This window comes from Orbicella faveolata, unplaced genomic scaffold (genome assembly GCF_042242905.1).
Source record: "Orbicella faveolata isolate gen_17 unplaced genomic scaffold, um_ofav_v1 contig_34, whole genome shotgun sequence".
Taxonomy (NCBI): Eukaryota; Metazoa; Cnidaria; class Anthozoa; order Scleractinia; family Merulinidae; genus Orbicella; species Orbicella faveolata.
Genome location: NW_028301563.1, coordinates 20,942,286 through 20,959,865, shown reverse-complemented (window position 1 = coordinate 20,959,865; position 17,580 = coordinate 20,942,286). Strand labels below are relative to the sequence as shown.

The following is a 17,580-nucleotide window of genomic DNA, read 5'->3' as shown; positions in this document are numbered from 1 at the left end:
AGTATTCGACGCAGTACCCGAACAGATTGAACAAAGGACAAGTGAAAGTTTCAACTTGGTAACATGGGTGCTTGCTTGTCATTTTAATTTTACCGCCATTTAACATGGGACATTTTGACATGTAAGTGGGCGGAGCTTCGTGCTTTGAAGCGTGGATCCGTGTCAGATGGAATAAAGTTTACCTGTGTTGGCTTGGTTTTTATTGTTTATTAACAGGTTACTTTATTGTCGATTTGTGAGTGTTTTGACCCAAAAAATAACATAAATTAAAAATGACTGCAAATGACTTTCAATTAGGTCCTTCCATATAAACATCGAACAATCAATCGTTCATTCTTACCTTAGACGTTTACGCTAAAAAGGTGACAAACATGCAGTTTACTCTCAAACACTTAACTTTGGTTCAGTGGCTTTCCATGTTATATTTACACTGTTTAGTGTACGGTGAAAATACAGATGGCAAAGAAGTTGGTAAACATGTCAGTGAAAAGGTCAGGAACGTCTCGCAAGGAAAAGTAACTCTTGCAAGGTCAGTGCACCTACGAAAGAAAACTGAAGTCAAAGACTCGATAAATGGCGTACGAAAAGATGTATTTGTAATGCCACTGCCAATCCACATCCAGCACCTTAAGGACTACCCTGTTCCAGTTCCTGTTAAAGAGGAGACTGCAGAAAATGTTTTGCACGTGCACATTCATGACAGTGAGTTCTCTGTTTCCTTTTTACTTTGTCGGTTCTGATTGTTTGCTTTGTAAATTTGTTTTGTGTGCCTCTTATCACCACTTGAAAGTAAACAGTTCTTTTTGTTCAGTATTATCAACCATAAATAAAAGCGAAGAAAAAGAAACGAAGGACCAATCTTTTCAAACAAAATATCAAATAAGTCTTTGTTAATAGTTGAATTGAATTCACACGAGGACCTGATACACACGAAAACGAATATCGGAATGTTTAACTATTAACTTTTATATCAAGGTGTGGATTAAAGTCCTTGTTTACTTCTGAAAAAGATTTAATTTAATCTCTAGACGTGGCTATGAGGCTGAGAAAAATAAATTCTTAAAGCTGTCCACACTTGACAATCGGTCACTGGCATGTTCATCGTGTTTGCTTTTGAAAACTATTCACCCAGAACACTGTCCTAGAGCATCGCTTAAAGGGGCTCAGTCACGGTATTTTGAGTTATTTTGGCCACATACAAAATTACCCTTTAAATGGTAGGAAACCTGAAAATAACAGTTTAATAAGATAGAAAAACACCAAAGACATAATGATAAACCATAAAGGAACAAGGATGGCTAAGGATGGAGAAGATTAACACGGATTACAAACGACGAATTTGAAAAATTGAGGCCAAACTTTTCAATATGCGCAAACCGTGGCTGAGCTCCTTTAAGTTCCTGATCTCCACAAATTTTGCATCATTATTTATTCAGTCTAAATCGATTAATTGAATTGATCGATCGATTTTTAGCTAGTATCAATCAATGATTTATACGCCTTGTTTTACTAAATAGAAAATCCGTGCAAAAACGGCGGAGTACTTTCAAGCGATTCTGCTGGAGTTTGCTGTCAATGCGTTTGCCCATCTCAGTACACTGGCACGACCTGTGAAGGTATGTCCTCAGATCAGGTTGGTGTCAATGTGGTCTGGAAATATCAAATTTACGCTCATAACTTTAACTTAAAGCAAACAATCCAAGAGTGAATGTTACCCAGGCAACAAGATGAACTTGTAAGTGCTTTTGAAGTTACGAACAGCATAAATTTAAACTTAAATTTAACTTTCCTTGTACCATAGTTGGAAACAACTAGCATCAGGTTAAGAAAATTGAAATCAATTTGCGTCAAAAGTTGGCTTCAGTCATGCTGTAAATATCCCACAGAAGCTGTAAACAGCCAATCCTGTGATACAATGTCCATGGTAATGCTTTTGTTAGCTGTAGAATCATAAGTTCGCTTTTGCTTTTTTCAGTGCAACAGCATTGTTCCTCTGGACCTTGTAAACATGGAGGGAAATGCATAGAGATAAGCAATGGTTACAAATGCACGTGCCTTGCAGGGTTCACTGGGGAGAACTGTGAAGGTAATAAGGGAAGTAGATACCACTGAATGCAATTTATTTGCTAAAGATGGTCTATAAAGTAAGGATATAACACGGTGGCGAGAAGGTATGAATTTTATGTTCGAGTAACAAGAAAAATATAGTCACTATATTGCTCTTGCTGCGAAAACATAAAATTCATATCTTCAAGCTAACGTGTATTGTTCTTTTATTATATGGACCATACATTATGGACATAAATGACTGTTTGCAAATACTGGGTTTCTGCAAAGAGTGGCTTGGGGTAAAAACTGCTTGCTTGGGATGCTTGGGATAAGAACTGTGATGGATGAGGGCTTGTATTCTTATCCGTTTTTCAGTTTCGCGCACAAAACACGAGGTGTTTGATGATTGCTTGTAGTCCCACCAGCGTAAGATCCTCGATTTCTATTTTCCTGTCACGTTTGGAGAAATTTCTTGAAAATCTCTCGCATCATTTTCCCATGTTTTCTCGTTGTAATCTGTTCTGGAAGTACAATTAATACTTCATCGTCGCTCAACAAAACAAATCCACCCTCAGCGGCCGCCATTATTCCGAACAACAAACCAAGTTTACTCAACTATTTTGTTGAAGGCGGGAATCGTGCCCCTTTTGTCGCCGGATATGCCACTCGCAAGAGTGACATACGGAAAATTCGCCCCTGGGGTTGTAGACGGATGTAGTGATTTATGCATTCTACAAGTGTTTTAGCTCTCAGTAAAACACTCCTGTCCATATGATATGGAAAGATATTTTAAATAGTAAAGAAAGGACAAATCGATGGAGGCTGACGTTGAATTTTTAATGTTGTTTTCTATCGCTTTAAGATGAAATGTTCTGTTCTCCTAACCCATGTGAACATGATGGTAGATGCGTGGAGACGCTGAAAGGATACAGATGTGTTTGTCAAGATGGTTACACAGGAGTTAACTGTAAAGGTACGCATGTCTGAAGTTAGAAAAAACCATAGCAATTGTGTTTCAACTTTTTCCAAGTGCAATTAAAGAGGCCTGACAAAATTAGGGCCTCAAGCTGGGCTTCGAGCAATGGCATGGCGATGCAAAGTATTTGTGAAATGTTCTACTAAGTGAGCTACGAAGCCTTGGAAGAAGCTTGTTAAAGGAATTATCAAGTCCTGAAACGAGTGAAAATGATCTTAACCTTAATCATCTGCTAACTGAGAAATGACGGCCATTTACATTTACTGCTAAATTAATTTGTGTTTATATTTATTAAAGAAATTGCAACTAGAAAATATTTCCAGGACTATCACTGGATTGGAGCCTCTGCGTTACTGATACATTACCGGGTATTCTACCTCTTACAAGGAAACGTGGTGGAAATATTACTTTCTTGCTCCAGATGCATGAATCAAAATCAACAGAACAGCTTGTGATTTTTCAATATCTCAGATCCAGATCCTTGTTTACCAAACCCTTGCCTACATGGTGGAAACTGCGAAAATGTTAAAGGCGTTGCACGCTGTCACTGTCATCCGGGGTATCATGGAACGTACTGCCATGGTAAGGGAGCTCATAATTGATAATTCGGCATAGCTGGTAAAAACTCTGCCATATTTCTTTATTTATGACATACATGTAACTCCAAAATGTATGGAATTGTATCTGTCTATATGTGTGAGTTATTGGAAAAGCATTTGGTGGGACGCCTAATACGGCAGCAGGGAATGAAAGAATACTTCAAGGTATCAGTGTACCCCAAATGACCATCATTCTTTGGCGCCGCTTTACGGTCGGACGTTCGACGCAAACCCCAGTAAAGTATATATTTTCTGAAAGCTTAATAATTGTAGATTACGGAGGTGTATTCATTAACATGAAAAAAAAAAGGGTTTTCCAAATATAGCGCACTATTTCTCAAAATACAGAGGCTCGCTAATCAATTACGATCGTTTCCGGTGCATGGGATTTGATCGGGAGAACGCGATCAACATCGCTATGTCTCCTTGACACCTTTCTCTAAAAAATGGTGTCGGAAAATTTGATTACTTGTCTGGTTTGAGAGTTGATAAAACATGCATTCTCTTCACTAAAATAGTCATAATTTTTGAAAGAAGCAAAAAATTAAAAATTCTCCGACAGAGTTTTTCTGCCTGATTATCGGGCAACGTTCCTTTTAAATTTCAGCGAAAAACCTTGAAAACTCGATGGAAACGAACTCAAAATGTGCGCTTCACTCGCTAAAATTTTCGCTTCGAGAAATGAAGGAAAATATACTTTGGGGTCTTCTTCCGGTGTAATAAGATAATTACCCAAAACGTGTGAAAAATAATGTCCCATTGATCGACCAAAATGAAGGCTTATTTTACTTAAAGAGCTCATATCAATGTTGCTCCTGGCGGGAAATATCCTTTGCAAGATCTGAACTCCGCCGCTCGCGCAACAAGGTTAGTAAGGAAATAATTTTCGTTCAATATTTCGTTTTCCATTTTTTAAATACCCTAGCTAATATGGATTCACATTCCATCTAACGAAACAGGTTTAGAGATGCCGAAGACAGGTAAAAAGCGTTCACGTAAACAAGGGAAAAAGACAAGAAACTGATTTCACGAGGTTTTCTTGCGAGCGTGCTACCGGCCAACTTTTGCTATGACTCTTGTAAGTCCGGTTCTGCAGGTTCGTCTTTGCCTTTGTCTTCAATTTTCGACCGGCTAGCACTAACGATCTCGTTCTCCCATCGACTTTGTTTTTTCTCGTCTAGAGCAATCGATGTCTCCTGCTCAAAATAGGAACCTCGGTCGCTAGCAGCTAACGCGTCAGCTCGATCCTTATCGAATGAATTCGAAAGCTTTTCCTCTTTGAAGGTTTCTTCGCGCTTTCAAAAGACAAGGACTTTTGCGTTTTTTTCTTGGACGACATCGAATAGATATACCATAAGCTTTTAAAAATCCATAATCTACAAAAGCAAAACACTTTCGTCGACTAATTTTAATACACAAACACAAACGTGTGAAAGTCGCATAACACCGTGTCTCTCACATGATCTTTTAATGCAAATTTACTTCTCGTGACAACTTGTTGACAGCTATCAATTAGAGACAATTAATGGTAAGAAACGTTTTTCGTTAATAACTTTAATTTGCTTAGAATCAATCTTTTTTCATAGAATTTTATTGAATGAAAGATTGCAATAAGATCTATCTGAAAAAGCGAAAAACATTTTTTTTGAAAAATGATCAAATTTGGGGTACACTGATACCTTAAGAGCAGATATCGATTACTAAGAAACATAAATGGTTAACAAATTAATAGCATCCACATTAAATTAAACTATTCTTTATCGTCAATTAAACATGATTCGGTATATTCCTTGCTGTTCACCGCAGAAACCTATGTCTGTTATGTGAATCCTTGTCATAACGGCGGAAGATGCATAGAGAACCCTTTGGCACCTTGTCGTTGTTCCAGAGGATACATTGGGAAATACTGCACGGGTAGGTGTGTTCTGAAAAATACGTCAGCTTTGCAATGCGAGATAAATTGATTACCTAATGGTCTTCAGGTATTATTGTGATAAAAGTTGTCTAATACTTGACGACTAGACTGAGAACTTGGAGGTTTCAGTTGTACATGTGTAGGCAGTTAAACTACGAATTTGTCAATAGTCAAGCCCGCAGCAATTCTAAAAGTCAAATTCCGAGTTGCCTTTGTCTCTGTTTCAAGACGGGTCCTCGTGCAAAACATTTCAGATGAAAATGAGTTTGATTTGCATGAAAATGAACATGCAGATAAAACACATTTTTATATGAGTGGTTTCACACGAAGAATCGTTGAGACACGGAGGCAATGGCAACAAGGAAATGGCCTATTATGTATACCTATTTAGATCCATAGCAGATTAGATAACAGCCTTACTTCTAGCTTCACATCCATAGTGTTAGGGAAAGATAGTGAAAATGGTACATACTTAACCATGCATGCCTCAATTCCTAATACACATGATGAGTTTTACAGCATTTACGTGAACCGGTTACTTTAAGGATATAATTTTCTCTTCAGATCACGTGTGCCATCCTAATCCCTGTCTCCATGGAGGCGCCTGCAAAGTAGTTGATCACCCAACAGGGTCAAGAAACAATAGATGGAATTTCCACTGCAGCTGTTCGGAATGGTATCGCGGTAGAATTTGTCATAGTAAGTGGCATTTTATGAAAAGGACAAAAGGCGCACCGGCCGTTCGAGAACAACACGAAGAAGAAATCCCAGTGGAAATCAAAATGCTACTTTGGCTATCAGGTTTATAATGTTGTATGGTGCTCAGTAATGAATTTTAACAGTTGCTTCCTTGAACCATTAGTTCCTCATCCATGTGTTCGTCAGCCTTGTATGAATGGTGGAACATGCGTGGACGCCTTCAATTCAGATGGAGATTACGAGAAAAGAGACAGATTGTATGAACTAACTCCTTTGTCACCGAATTTGCACTTTTCTTGTCACTGTCCACCTGGTTTCACGGGATCGATGTGTGAAAGTAAGTAATTAATCGACAAGATAGGATATTTCACTTAGTGTGCGGTGTAACTGTTCTTAGTGGTAACCAATCATCTAAATTGGCGAATCACTTACTCTGAGAGTTTTGGGTGTATATTAAGACAACAGAAGAGCTCGTGTCTTCTCGGCAACAAGGTGCTGATGCTGAAAAGAGTAGTTAACACACAGGCAGTAAGCCGGTGATTTGAATGATCCAATGTAACAATATTACATAATATAGAGGTGAGAATGATCAAGAGACTTAGTTTTTAGGTTCATGTAAGTTCAAATTGTTTTACCTGCCTATTATTATTATTATTATTATTATTATTATTATTACCGTTATTATTATTATTACTATTATTATTTATCAATTAATTTTAATATAGGACCCTTTTGTGAACCCCCTTGTGATGTAGGCTTCCTCATAAAGATTAATTTAATTAGATACTTATCAACTTAACAAATTGACGTCAGTTTTTTATGCCTGCGGCTCGTGGTTCCACAGCCACTTTGACAATGTTATGGCGCAATTTATCATCAATAAGAGGACAGACGCATAAAAAAATGATGTCAATTTGTTTTTGTACAATAATAAGACCCCAAACTGGTCAAATGCCAGGAATAAATGAGGGGAAAAAACGCGTAAACTTGCCGTAAACAAAGATAAGTGAATTTTATTCAAAATGACGCGAACATTGTCAATAGCTTTTCTCGCTTTTTGATTGGCTACTTAAAAAATCCGCAAAACCTCATTGGTTAAAAAGTTGACAGTTTGACAGCTGAAATTTGAACTTGAAAGCTTGCATAAATTAAAATTTTATCCGTCCATACTCTTATTGATGTTAAAAATGAGCCAACCAGCGCGCGAGAAATTAGACGGTTATTGTAAAAAATCTGTTTCCCACGCAACAATTATTATATTGTGAACCATGATTTAATATTTCATTGCATGTAATTTGACAGGGAAAAGTTTTGTTCGTATAATAGACCAATTTCGATATATTTAAATTCAGCTTAAAATAAAAGACCTCAGTACGAGGCTCTGGGAATAACCACAGAGTTTGTGGGGTTTATTACCAAGAGCCTCGTGCTGAGGTCTATTGAGTTAAGCCCCGGCCAAACGATCGCAACATTTCAACATATCCCAACATTGTTGGCCCAGCATTTTCAAGCCCAGGCCAATCAATCGCAACATTTGAACGCAACATCCCGCAACATTGTTGGGCGCAACATGTTGCGCGCGTTTGGCTACCCTGTTGCAACGTGTTGCGACATGTTGGGTATTGAACATCGAAATAGTGCGCATGCCCGGGCGCGACATTGTTGCACGAGCCTGGCTAAACGAGTAAACATGCAACATCCACAAATGTTGCGTGAAAAATTTGACCATTTTCAAATTTGAGCCAACAACACCCAATATGTCCCATCATGTCGCAACATCAACAATCCGCTTGGCCAAAAAATCTGTTTGGCCACAGGATGGCCAAACGCGCGCAACATGTTGCGCCCAACAATGTTGCGATATGTTGCGTGACATGTTGCGATCGTTTGGCCGGGGCTTTAGGCTGGATTTTAATATATCAAAATAGACCAAATACATTTGTATATCATACAGCCGTGTGCAGCATCAAGAGGCACTGGGCAAAATTTATTTTTTGAAGTTATCAGAAGCTAAACAAGTTTCATAGCTGTTTGCTAAGTCGTCAGTCACCTCAACAGTTGTTTTAAAATCTCGTTTCAGTTGATATTTGTTCTCTGTGTCATAAAAACGCTGACTGCATTGACCACCATTGTGTTTGCAAGCCAAACTACGTCGGCAACGGAAAGAACTGTCAACGTAAGTACATTTAAACAAAATTAAATAGTTTTCTCTTTTTAACTTACAAGTAGTACTGTTGATATAAGTAATAATACGTAGGCTATCGCTGATACTGTTAAATTTCATTTTGCCACAAGCCTGGGGGTTTCTGTCATAGTTAAACGGAGTGTAACGAAACATTTCGATACTCGTTGTATCTATCGATAATTACAAATTTACTTCAAAGTCCTTTTTTTTTTTTACTGATTTTTCTCATAATAAACAATTAGATTGTGAGTTCAAGATGTCTATTTAACAATTAGACTACGTACCCGAGTTTTCTATGAGCGAATAGTCAACGATGCGTACTCATCAAAAGTTGTTCTTTGTTTGCTTGTTCTTTACAGTGAAGGCTGGCCATTGTCATCCCAATCCTTGTCTGAATCAAGGTACATGCACCGAAAGCTTGGACGGCATTTATGATTGTCTTTGCGCCCCAGGATACTGTGGACCGCATTGTAAAGGTACAGAATGGCGATCTTTGCTGACGGCATTGTTTACATCCCGAACTTAGAAATTCACTGATTTTACAAGTATCGCATTTAGAAATTGTCTGCTGAATTTCGTTACCACATCAGTCTTGAAGGAAAGAGTTTGCAATCTACTTTGAATGACGCATTCAAACGTTATTACATTTACAGACATCTGCTGGATAGCCAATCCTGCCATCAAGCCATGAAAGCATCTCTAATTTGATGTTTTCCATTAGGATTTTCTTTTTAAATATTAAACGCGTTCCGTATCAAATTATAGTGATTTACTAACAACATGAGTATCCTATATACTGTTCGGGGATGATCGAGGGAAATTTGGTACATAAATCATTTTGGCGCATGTGTGGGGTTATGCTGATTGTTAATTTACTGTCCATGACTAATGATTATCTCTTCAGATATTTGTGAGCCTTGCATACTATGGCCATGCTTTCACGGAGGGAAATGTATTCCAAAGGGGGAGAAACGAACTTGCATATGTGAACCTCCATACGTCCAACCAGACTGCAATGGTAAAATAAACTTTTAAAAATTCATTCGGTGAAGCGCACTCTCTGTTGTGTCATCCTTCCTTGTTGCCGTGCGTCTTTTCAGTAATAGATCACAGAAGATGTCAAAATGTGGTAAGGACATCAGTGACACTGGGTTATCGTTGTTCTTCACACATTTTGACGCTTCTGTGATCTATCACTGAACAGACGTGCGGCGACATGCAATCTATTTTTTAATAAACAAACAAAAAAATAGTTAATGATCTCATCATGCATCTGTCCTCCAATAGATCTCATAAGTAAGAACCAATCAAAATGCGAGAATAATTCGAAATATTATATAATTGCCATGGGTTGCCAGTTTGTTTTCTTCAGCTTAATTTTACACAGTGTGGATTCTGCGGGTGTTAAATACTATTACATTTCTTATTGCTCCCGTAGGTACCCTTCCTAATTTATGTGATCCAAATCCTTGCCAAAATGGCGGAAAATGCAAGTTTTTACAGGACAAAAATGACTACATTTGTGAAGACTGTTTAGGAAGGTTCACTGGAAAAGATTGTTCAGGTGAATCAAGGATTATCCACCATTTGTATTTTAATGTCGCGAATCTCCAAAAACTGATCGCCAGAAACGCCTGCATGTTGACTCTTATAAATTTGCGGGCAACTTCACCAACTCAACATTTTGCCTTTGTAGTTTCCGTTTATGTGGGAAAATCATGTCTACGGCTGAGTTTGTTCTATTGCTATGAGTATTATTCTTGTGGTTCATATGTCCTGTTTTAGCGCGCTTCAGATTATTCACAGCTTTTGTTTACTTGTAAGCATTTTACCCAAGAGGCTTTTGCTGTAATGCATAAGCAAATAAAACACGTGAATAAAACATCTTATCTAGCTCTGGGTCGACCGGCGCGTCCATATTCCAGAAAACCTTTGGAGTGCTACAGCGTACGGTGCTCGGTTAAGTAGTGGATTCCAAATATTGCACTTTCTTCTCTTCATAATTCCGTTTACAGATTGCAACTGCCCGAAGGCCAAACCACGATCAGATGGAAAATTTGCTGTAGACGCTATTTGTGACAAAATTGGAGAATGCATGTGTCCAACTATTCCCGATGCTGGCGAGGTCACTTTGACAGATAGAGGCTGTGTGGTTGGTGGTATGTTCCTTTTAACCTAAGATGTTCATGTTTCAAAATTACCTGTTTTAGAGGTCGAATTCTATTTTGCAAACGAAAATCAGAAGTTCATATGTTCCGGGTTAGAGAAGTGTATAGCAATTAAGTGTCCCTGCTGTCCAAGTCTATTGCATCGAGACTGACAAGTTGAGAAGTCTTGATGTCGATTTACATTGTACAAGTTTGCTTCGTTCGTAGACTTCATAAGGGCTATTGCGACATTTCGGTGTATTTCACTTCACTCAGGTGTATGAGTTGGGAACACTGAAAACCAATGGATACAGTAGCGAAGTGTAACCGAGAAGTTAAATTGATCAGCTGAATATCCTATGTACTGGTCAATAAATTCTGAATTATTCACTTTACTACTAAGAGATATCAAGCCTAATACCACATTTTTGCCTACTGATTGTAGCGGCTAATCCATGCGCCAGTAAGCCGTGTGTGCACGGCACGTGCATTGTTGACTCGGGTTTTTCATTCAGCTGTGTCGACTGTCCACCACCATACTATGGAAGTCGATGTGAATGTAAGTATATGTTGATCATCAGTTTTCATGTCCTCATGTATGTCTTTACAACGAGAAAACACTACTTTCATATAGCAGCAAGTGCGCTAGAGAAAGTTGTTTTAATATTTAATTTAGGCATATCTGAAATGTACTGAAATCGACCTCATTTTCTAAATAAACCAACCAATCAATCGAGCAACGAATCACAAATACATAACTGAACTTGTGGTCTCAGAGAAACAAAGAAATACAAGTACATGGATACCAAAGATATGCTGCTGTAGGCATGTAGTTATGGTTTTTAATGACATTATATGACCTATTAGAAAACAGTCCTGACAAAATACGCACGCTGATTGGTTAAAAATCGTGTTTCTATAACTCGATGGAAACACAGAACTAGCACGCGCTGTTGACGTAATGATGGCGCGAGCAAAGAGAATTTACAATTTGATAATCAAAGTTAACAAGTTGTTTTCCTTTCTTTCGTCGCGGTGTTTTCTAAAAGAAATAGCAAACATGTTTTCCGTGTTTCTATCGAGCTATAGAAACACTCGTGAATCGAAAGTTTGGGAGAACTCGAAAAAGGTGTGGAAACACTCGCCTGCGGCACGTATTCCCACAGCATTTCTCGTTCACCCGATCTTCCACTCGTATTTCTATAACTCGATAGAAACACGGTACATGTTTTCTATTTCTTAATTGTTAGATTCCATGCAGATGGAATTAAGTAAAACCTATGCAAAAAGCTCAAATTTTTTCTATTCCCCTATGTTCTTTTTCTCAGTACGATCGATAAAAAATTAATTGTGCTCATTAAAGAATTATGTGCAAATATAAGAACAGCAGATGGCACAAAGGGCAGTGATGGTGATGATGATGATTAATAACAGCATTTATATTCTGTCGTCACGGATTTTAGGCACATCATGCACCTGTGAGAAACCTTGTAAAAATGGCGCCACTTGTGTGGACACTGCTACGCGACAGTACACGTGTACCTGTCCCCCCGGATATACAGGTCCAGACTGTTCAGGTGTGTTAATGTCTATAACATGACTATAGGCTTATACTCTTCTCATGTTTATTTCAACACCCACAGCAAACGGGTTTAAGCGTAATAAGAAGCTGATTTTATAGCTGGGCCGCGTCTAATCTCCAACAAGTCTCCACCGTATTTTGTGCTACTATTGCAAACTAAGGATTCAGGTTTAATAAATTTTCCCGTGGAAACGCAATCTTACGTTTGCTTTGTTAACTCGTAACATTTGTTGTCCCGTCAAAATGAATTCCCGAAATTGACATGATTCTTCTTTCTCGGGAGCTATTTCATTAAGAGTCTCTTTACACCGGTGAAATAATGAAAATTGGAAAGAGCCAAACTACATCTGAACTTTGAGCGGCAAAATGAAATTAAATAAAAAAAACAATCATTTCATTAAAAGATCTTGGCATCTTTTTCCACATAACTCTTCTTCTCTTCAAGTATGCCTTTTGACAAAGGCTCTCCCGTCTTTTTTAGCTTAATACTTTCTTTTTCAGCCAAAGTGACGCCAGGAGTTATTACTGGAGGATACTGTCTGTACCAGAAGTGTGAGCATGGAGGCACGTGCGTAGAGCAGCCTCATGGGTACGACTGTATCTGTACGCCTCAGTACACTGGACCACACTGCGGAGGTAATTAACAAGTCACAGTTGGACCCCGCTAATTCGAACTCGGTTATTTCGAATTTCCCGTTATTTTGGACTCAAAACCATTTCCCTTGGATTTGCCTTTCAGTTTTATTTCGAACCCTCGTTATTTCGAACTATTTCTCGTTTCCCCTGAGAGTTCGAAATAGCGAGGTTCAACTGTACTTTAAAATTATCTAAAAAGGAAACTTCGACAATAAACCATTTCTCACCGAAATGACCTACCCAAATTTCAAATGAAAGGAGAAAAAAAAAAAAACTATCACATTAATAAGTCGCCTTTCATAAGTCTTTCATACGTTTAGATTTACATAGCTATTAAAGAAACTTATCACTTCTACCAATCACAAATTTGTATGCCATTGCAAAATTCTCAGTCTGGATAATGAATAACTGAGTTTTACGACTATGTTTAACGACTTTTACCATATGGTTTTACTGATTGTATGGAAGCAATGTATTTTAGACGTAATATTACTTCTAATACGAACTCAAATATTGTCTAATTCACGCACGAGTTACAGATTTCTACAGAACTACGACAGTTTCCTAACCAGTAATTCAGTTTATAACAGTAGCTTGGGCCGACCCCCCGGGGGAGGCTGCTTTGGGAATTTCTGGGTGGTGATGTGCCGCTTGGACCCTGGAATCCTTAGCCTATACCAGAGCTAGTTCAGCTGAATTTTACTACCCTATACTAGAGTAAACTCCCCAAATTCCCCCATCTATCGACACTGTTGAGGCTGATTTGCGTAAATTTGCCGATTTGAGTTTTTATATTTTTGACTGGCAGTTCCTGGTTCCCTTAGTCTAGACAAAATCTTCAACCAACTAGTCAGTTTTGTGAAAAATTATACCCTATTTTAGACCCAAACGCTCTGATTTATATACCCTATCCTAGAGTAAACTGCTTGAAAACCATACCCTTCACAGCGGCACATACCTATATAGCCCATATATGGCAGTGCCCCGCCCCGTGGGGGGCCGACTGAGGGGTGTGTGCGAGAATCAAGAAACATGATTGGATTAACGTTCCCCTTATATATAGTTGACAAGTGTGCCAATTGCCACATCAATGCGGAATGTATTTATGGACGTTGTCGCTGTATGAAAGGCTATATTGGTACTGGATATGTTTGCGAGAAAGGTAAGTTTTGTATCGTATCAGAAAGTTTTGTATCGTAGTTTTTCTGGTTGTATTAATATCAACCCGTACACGTTACAGGGGTACACAAAGAGCTGAATTGTCAGAACTCGTCTTGCACCTTCATCGCCACGAAATAACCCGACAAAAACTTTCTGTACTGTTTTCTAGCTGCTGACAGCTGTATCACTCATAAATGTAATAAAAACCATGAATGTAATACCAACCATAAATGTAATAAGAATTGACCATAACTGTTATACTGACCGTAATTGTAATAACTTTTAGCCGCAAATGTAATAAAACCACTAACCATAAGTGAAATAAAATTTGACCATAAATGGTAATAACCTGAACAACCATAAATGTAATACAATACCAATCATAAATGTAATAAAAATTGACCATAATTGTAACACTGACCATAAATGTAACAACTTTTAACCACAAATGTAATAAATCCACCAACCCTAAAATGTAATAAAATTTGACCATAAATGTAATAAACTGAACAACCGTAAATGTAATACGGCTTAACCATAAATGGTTGGTATTACATTCATCTGATGGTTTTTATTATATTTATGGGTGATACTTTTCCCTTTTCCCAGCGGAAATATCTCAACTCAGTGTTTCCCAGCAGACACATCGAGTGAACCAAAGTTATATACGTTGAACACACTTAGGGGCGTGCTTCTAGAGCCATAACGGCACCTTCAGTTGGGGGAGGGTTAAGATGGGCTGTGGCTTCGAGGCCGAATCTACACCTTCGTTGGGAAGCTCGGGGCTAGCAAATAAAACCCGAATGTCATACCCAAACTCCGCCGTTTGACTGACCAGCAGGATATCGGATGGGGAACAAATTTTCTAAGGAATAGATCCGTTGTGTGCTTCCTAGAAACCTAGCCTATTGTAGGACCTCTTTATTCTTTTGTAGTATGAGCAGTCAAAACTCTCTATCAGCAGTGTAAATCTACTACCAGTCCATTACGATTGCTGTTCTCTTAGTGGCAAGCTACCCAATATCTATTGTGTTGTAGTTAGTGAGTATTGTAGTAGCTGCAGAGTGTTGTTGTTAACAAAATGGCTGCTACTTCTTTGTGTTTTCAACTGTGAAGAGGATTAAGATTAAGTTTTGAACGATTTAAACTAAAACAATTAGATTATTCGCTCTCGGTTTAGACGCGTGATAGTAGGTTCGGGCTGCGCCTTCATCAACTATTCGCGATAAAAATCGAGAGCGAATCATCTAACTGTGAAATATTGAGTATACCCTCTAGTCTAGTAATTTGCCCATATTGACTTGGTTTTGATTGCTATCATGTTTCAGCTGATAAAGAGACAGAGTGTGGGGTTTGTCCTGTTCATCATCACTGCGTTCAGGGATTTTGTGTTTGTATTCCCGGATATATTTGCCAAGGTTAAGATTAAATTACATTACGGAGGGTAATCATTAAAGTATCAACTACGTTATTTCAGTTATAGAAAGGACCCGGATGTATTTTCAAAATGGATAGAGCATGATCAGATAGACTTTAAAAGACTTTAACTGACAAATGACTATAAAATTATATTCGGATATTTGTCAGCGGCAATTTCTGTTCCGAGAAGCGAATAATTTTCTGAGATTGGAACGGGGAGGAAATCCTATTTTAACCATCTTGCAATGGTTTATTTTCAGATTTGACAGGATCTATGGGCTAAAAATCATCAACTGATGAAGCCTGGGGACAATTTTCTAAGATTTGAGACCAAAACTCTCTGTCTGTTGGAGTCAACGCACCTGCATCAGTTATAAGATGTGGACAAAGTGAAGAGATAGAGTCGTTGCATTTTGCTTTCGGGAGTTTCCTTTTGTACAGTGATATATTATATTATTATGTTATAAATTGATGTCATGTACAGTTTTTCAGTAGGTAGCCGAAGAATTCAAAGTAAGCTGTATGGTCAAAGTCTTTACCTGAATACGATACTGTTACAAGGAAGAAATTCCACTTCTAAATATTTTTGTATAACTGGCAATTCTGAGTATCATCATCACATTATCAATTAAAGCAATCCTAAGAATGATTTCCCGGCTACAACAGCACACCTAATTTAATTTATGGATAGAACAATTGAGCTGTGCGATTCATGAAACGCTCCCTGGTCAGAAGTAACAAAACTAGACAAAATTCTACAGCGAAACCTGTATTAAGCGGACACCCTTGGCACCCTCATTAGTGTCCGCTTAATACAGTGTGTCCGCTCAAAACAGGTTCTAATATGTTGTGCAGTAATAGTTAATTATTAACCCTTTTGTAAACACAATGTAACACAGTGTGAGATCACCAAAAAAATATGCCAGGTGCGGAGTGTTACCGAGTATTGGTCTCTACCACTCCATTCTATCGGCAACTGATGAGATCCAGAAGGATCGAAACCGCGGTCTTGCCTGATCTACAAGGCTACGAGCCTCCTAACAAAAGAGGGACTATTAACAGTCTCCAGAAAACCTGACAACATCGCAACTAAAAGCAATGACAACCACAACGTGGAGCTGGATGAACAATCATAGGAAGAACTCCTAAATTCAGAGCTTTTGCCTGAACAAAACCACACAATATCATAAGCAACACGCTAAACGGTCCACAGACTTGCGCGTGAACACCTACTTTTGCAGTTCCAGAACGAACAAACTGGAAGGACAAAAAGCTCGATGAAAAATGATGCAAGAAGCATAAGAACGTCTCTCTAAGACAGACTCATAGCTTTCAACAAGGAAAGCTACAGCTATCTCTGGCGAAGCCGGACAAAGATAAATATGACACCCGTGATAACAAGCAGCATAACTTGCAACAGTAAATCAAACAGCCGGGCCCGGCGAAATAATACAAAATGCAAGTAACCAACATGCTCACGGAATATTTCAAACTTTGTCCCTCCAGAGCTAATATTTAGAGAGCTTAAAACATATCTTGCAATCAAATGAGCTAAAAAAATAGCACGTGGCCAAAAACAGAGGTGTCAAACTCAACAAATTACACGCGGATAGCAGCGGAAACCACGCAGACCTATGACCTCTAACGGCTCTACTCTGGTGAAATGTCCTCCTAAAAACAGGATTATTGCTTAGCGAAATATTCAAAGATCCCCCTATCGTACAATACAAAACGGGCAGATCCTCAAAGATATACTAGTTCGAGCAAAACTCTCAAAGCGGCTATGACACGTGGATAGGAGTTGTGTAGGCCTGTCAACCCATTGTTATCCCTGCGCCAGAATATTAGTCGTCTGTTTATTTCAAGTTGTCATAACCCATTGCTGTGGTAAACTGACCCATGCCGACATCTGTCAGTGTGGAGGGGATTTTTAACACCTATTCATACAAGTCTCATGAAAGGTTTTTCGTGTTTTTCTCGATAAAATAAAACTGCATATAAGGATGAACATTTTTAGTTCGTTTACGCGCGTCTTCCGATGGAATTGGCTGAAAATCGGCAGGTATGTTCCAGGATACCTCCTTCGAAAAACCCTGTCGGGCTTTGTTTAATTTCGCTTCCGTTTCAAAGTTATGGCCTCTTTTGTAGAAGGAAATGTCCGCATTAAAAATATCAAAGTTTAGGAGGGTGTAGAAAAAAAACCAAATCACAT

At 38.4% G+C, this 17,580-nt stretch overlaps 1 protein-coding gene and 1 long non-coding RNA gene across 2 annotated transcripts in view; one reads left to right on the top strand and one right to left on the bottom strand.

Annotated features, from left to right (window-relative positions):
• Nucleotides 1–17,580, bottom strand: part of LOC149105246 (uncharacterized) — a 75,847-nt gene that overhangs the window by 53,183 nt on the left and 5,084 nt on the right. The gene's annotated exons all lie outside the window — the stretch shown is intronic.
• LOC110064059 (uncharacterized) lies at nt 297–16,640 on the top strand. Its single transcript, XM_089299014.1, has 19 exons — nt 297–702; nt 1,518–1,616; nt 1,976–2,086; nt 2,912–3,022; nt 3,497–3,607; nt 5,431–5,538; nt 6,104–6,238; nt 6,402–6,575; nt 8,319–8,414; nt 8,783–8,899; nt 9,328–9,441; nt 9,862–9,987; nt 10,439–10,582; nt 11,016–11,129; nt 12,034–12,147; nt 12,654–12,788; nt 13,852–13,950; nt 15,278–15,367; nt 15,629–16,640. The coding sequence occupies exons 1-19, from the start codon at nt 372–374 to the stop codon at nt 15,649–15,651; spliced, it is 2,352 nt and encodes a 783-aa protein (XP_089155140.1). The 5' UTR covers nt 297–371; the 3' UTR covers nt 15,652–16,640.

Coding starts and splice junctions, on each gene's coding strand:
- LOC110064059 (XM_089299014.1), top strand. CDS start 372: ATGCAGTTTACTCTCAAACACTTAACTTTGGTTCAGTGGCTTTCCATG. Junction 2,087..2,911: donor CACTGGGGAGAACTGTGAAG/GTAATAAGGGAA, acceptor TATCGCTTTAAG/ATGAAATGTTCTGTTCTCCT. Junction 6,239..6,401: donor TCGCGGTAGAATTTGTCATA/GTAAGTGGCATT, acceptor TTGAACCATTAG/TTCCTCATCCATGTGTTCGT.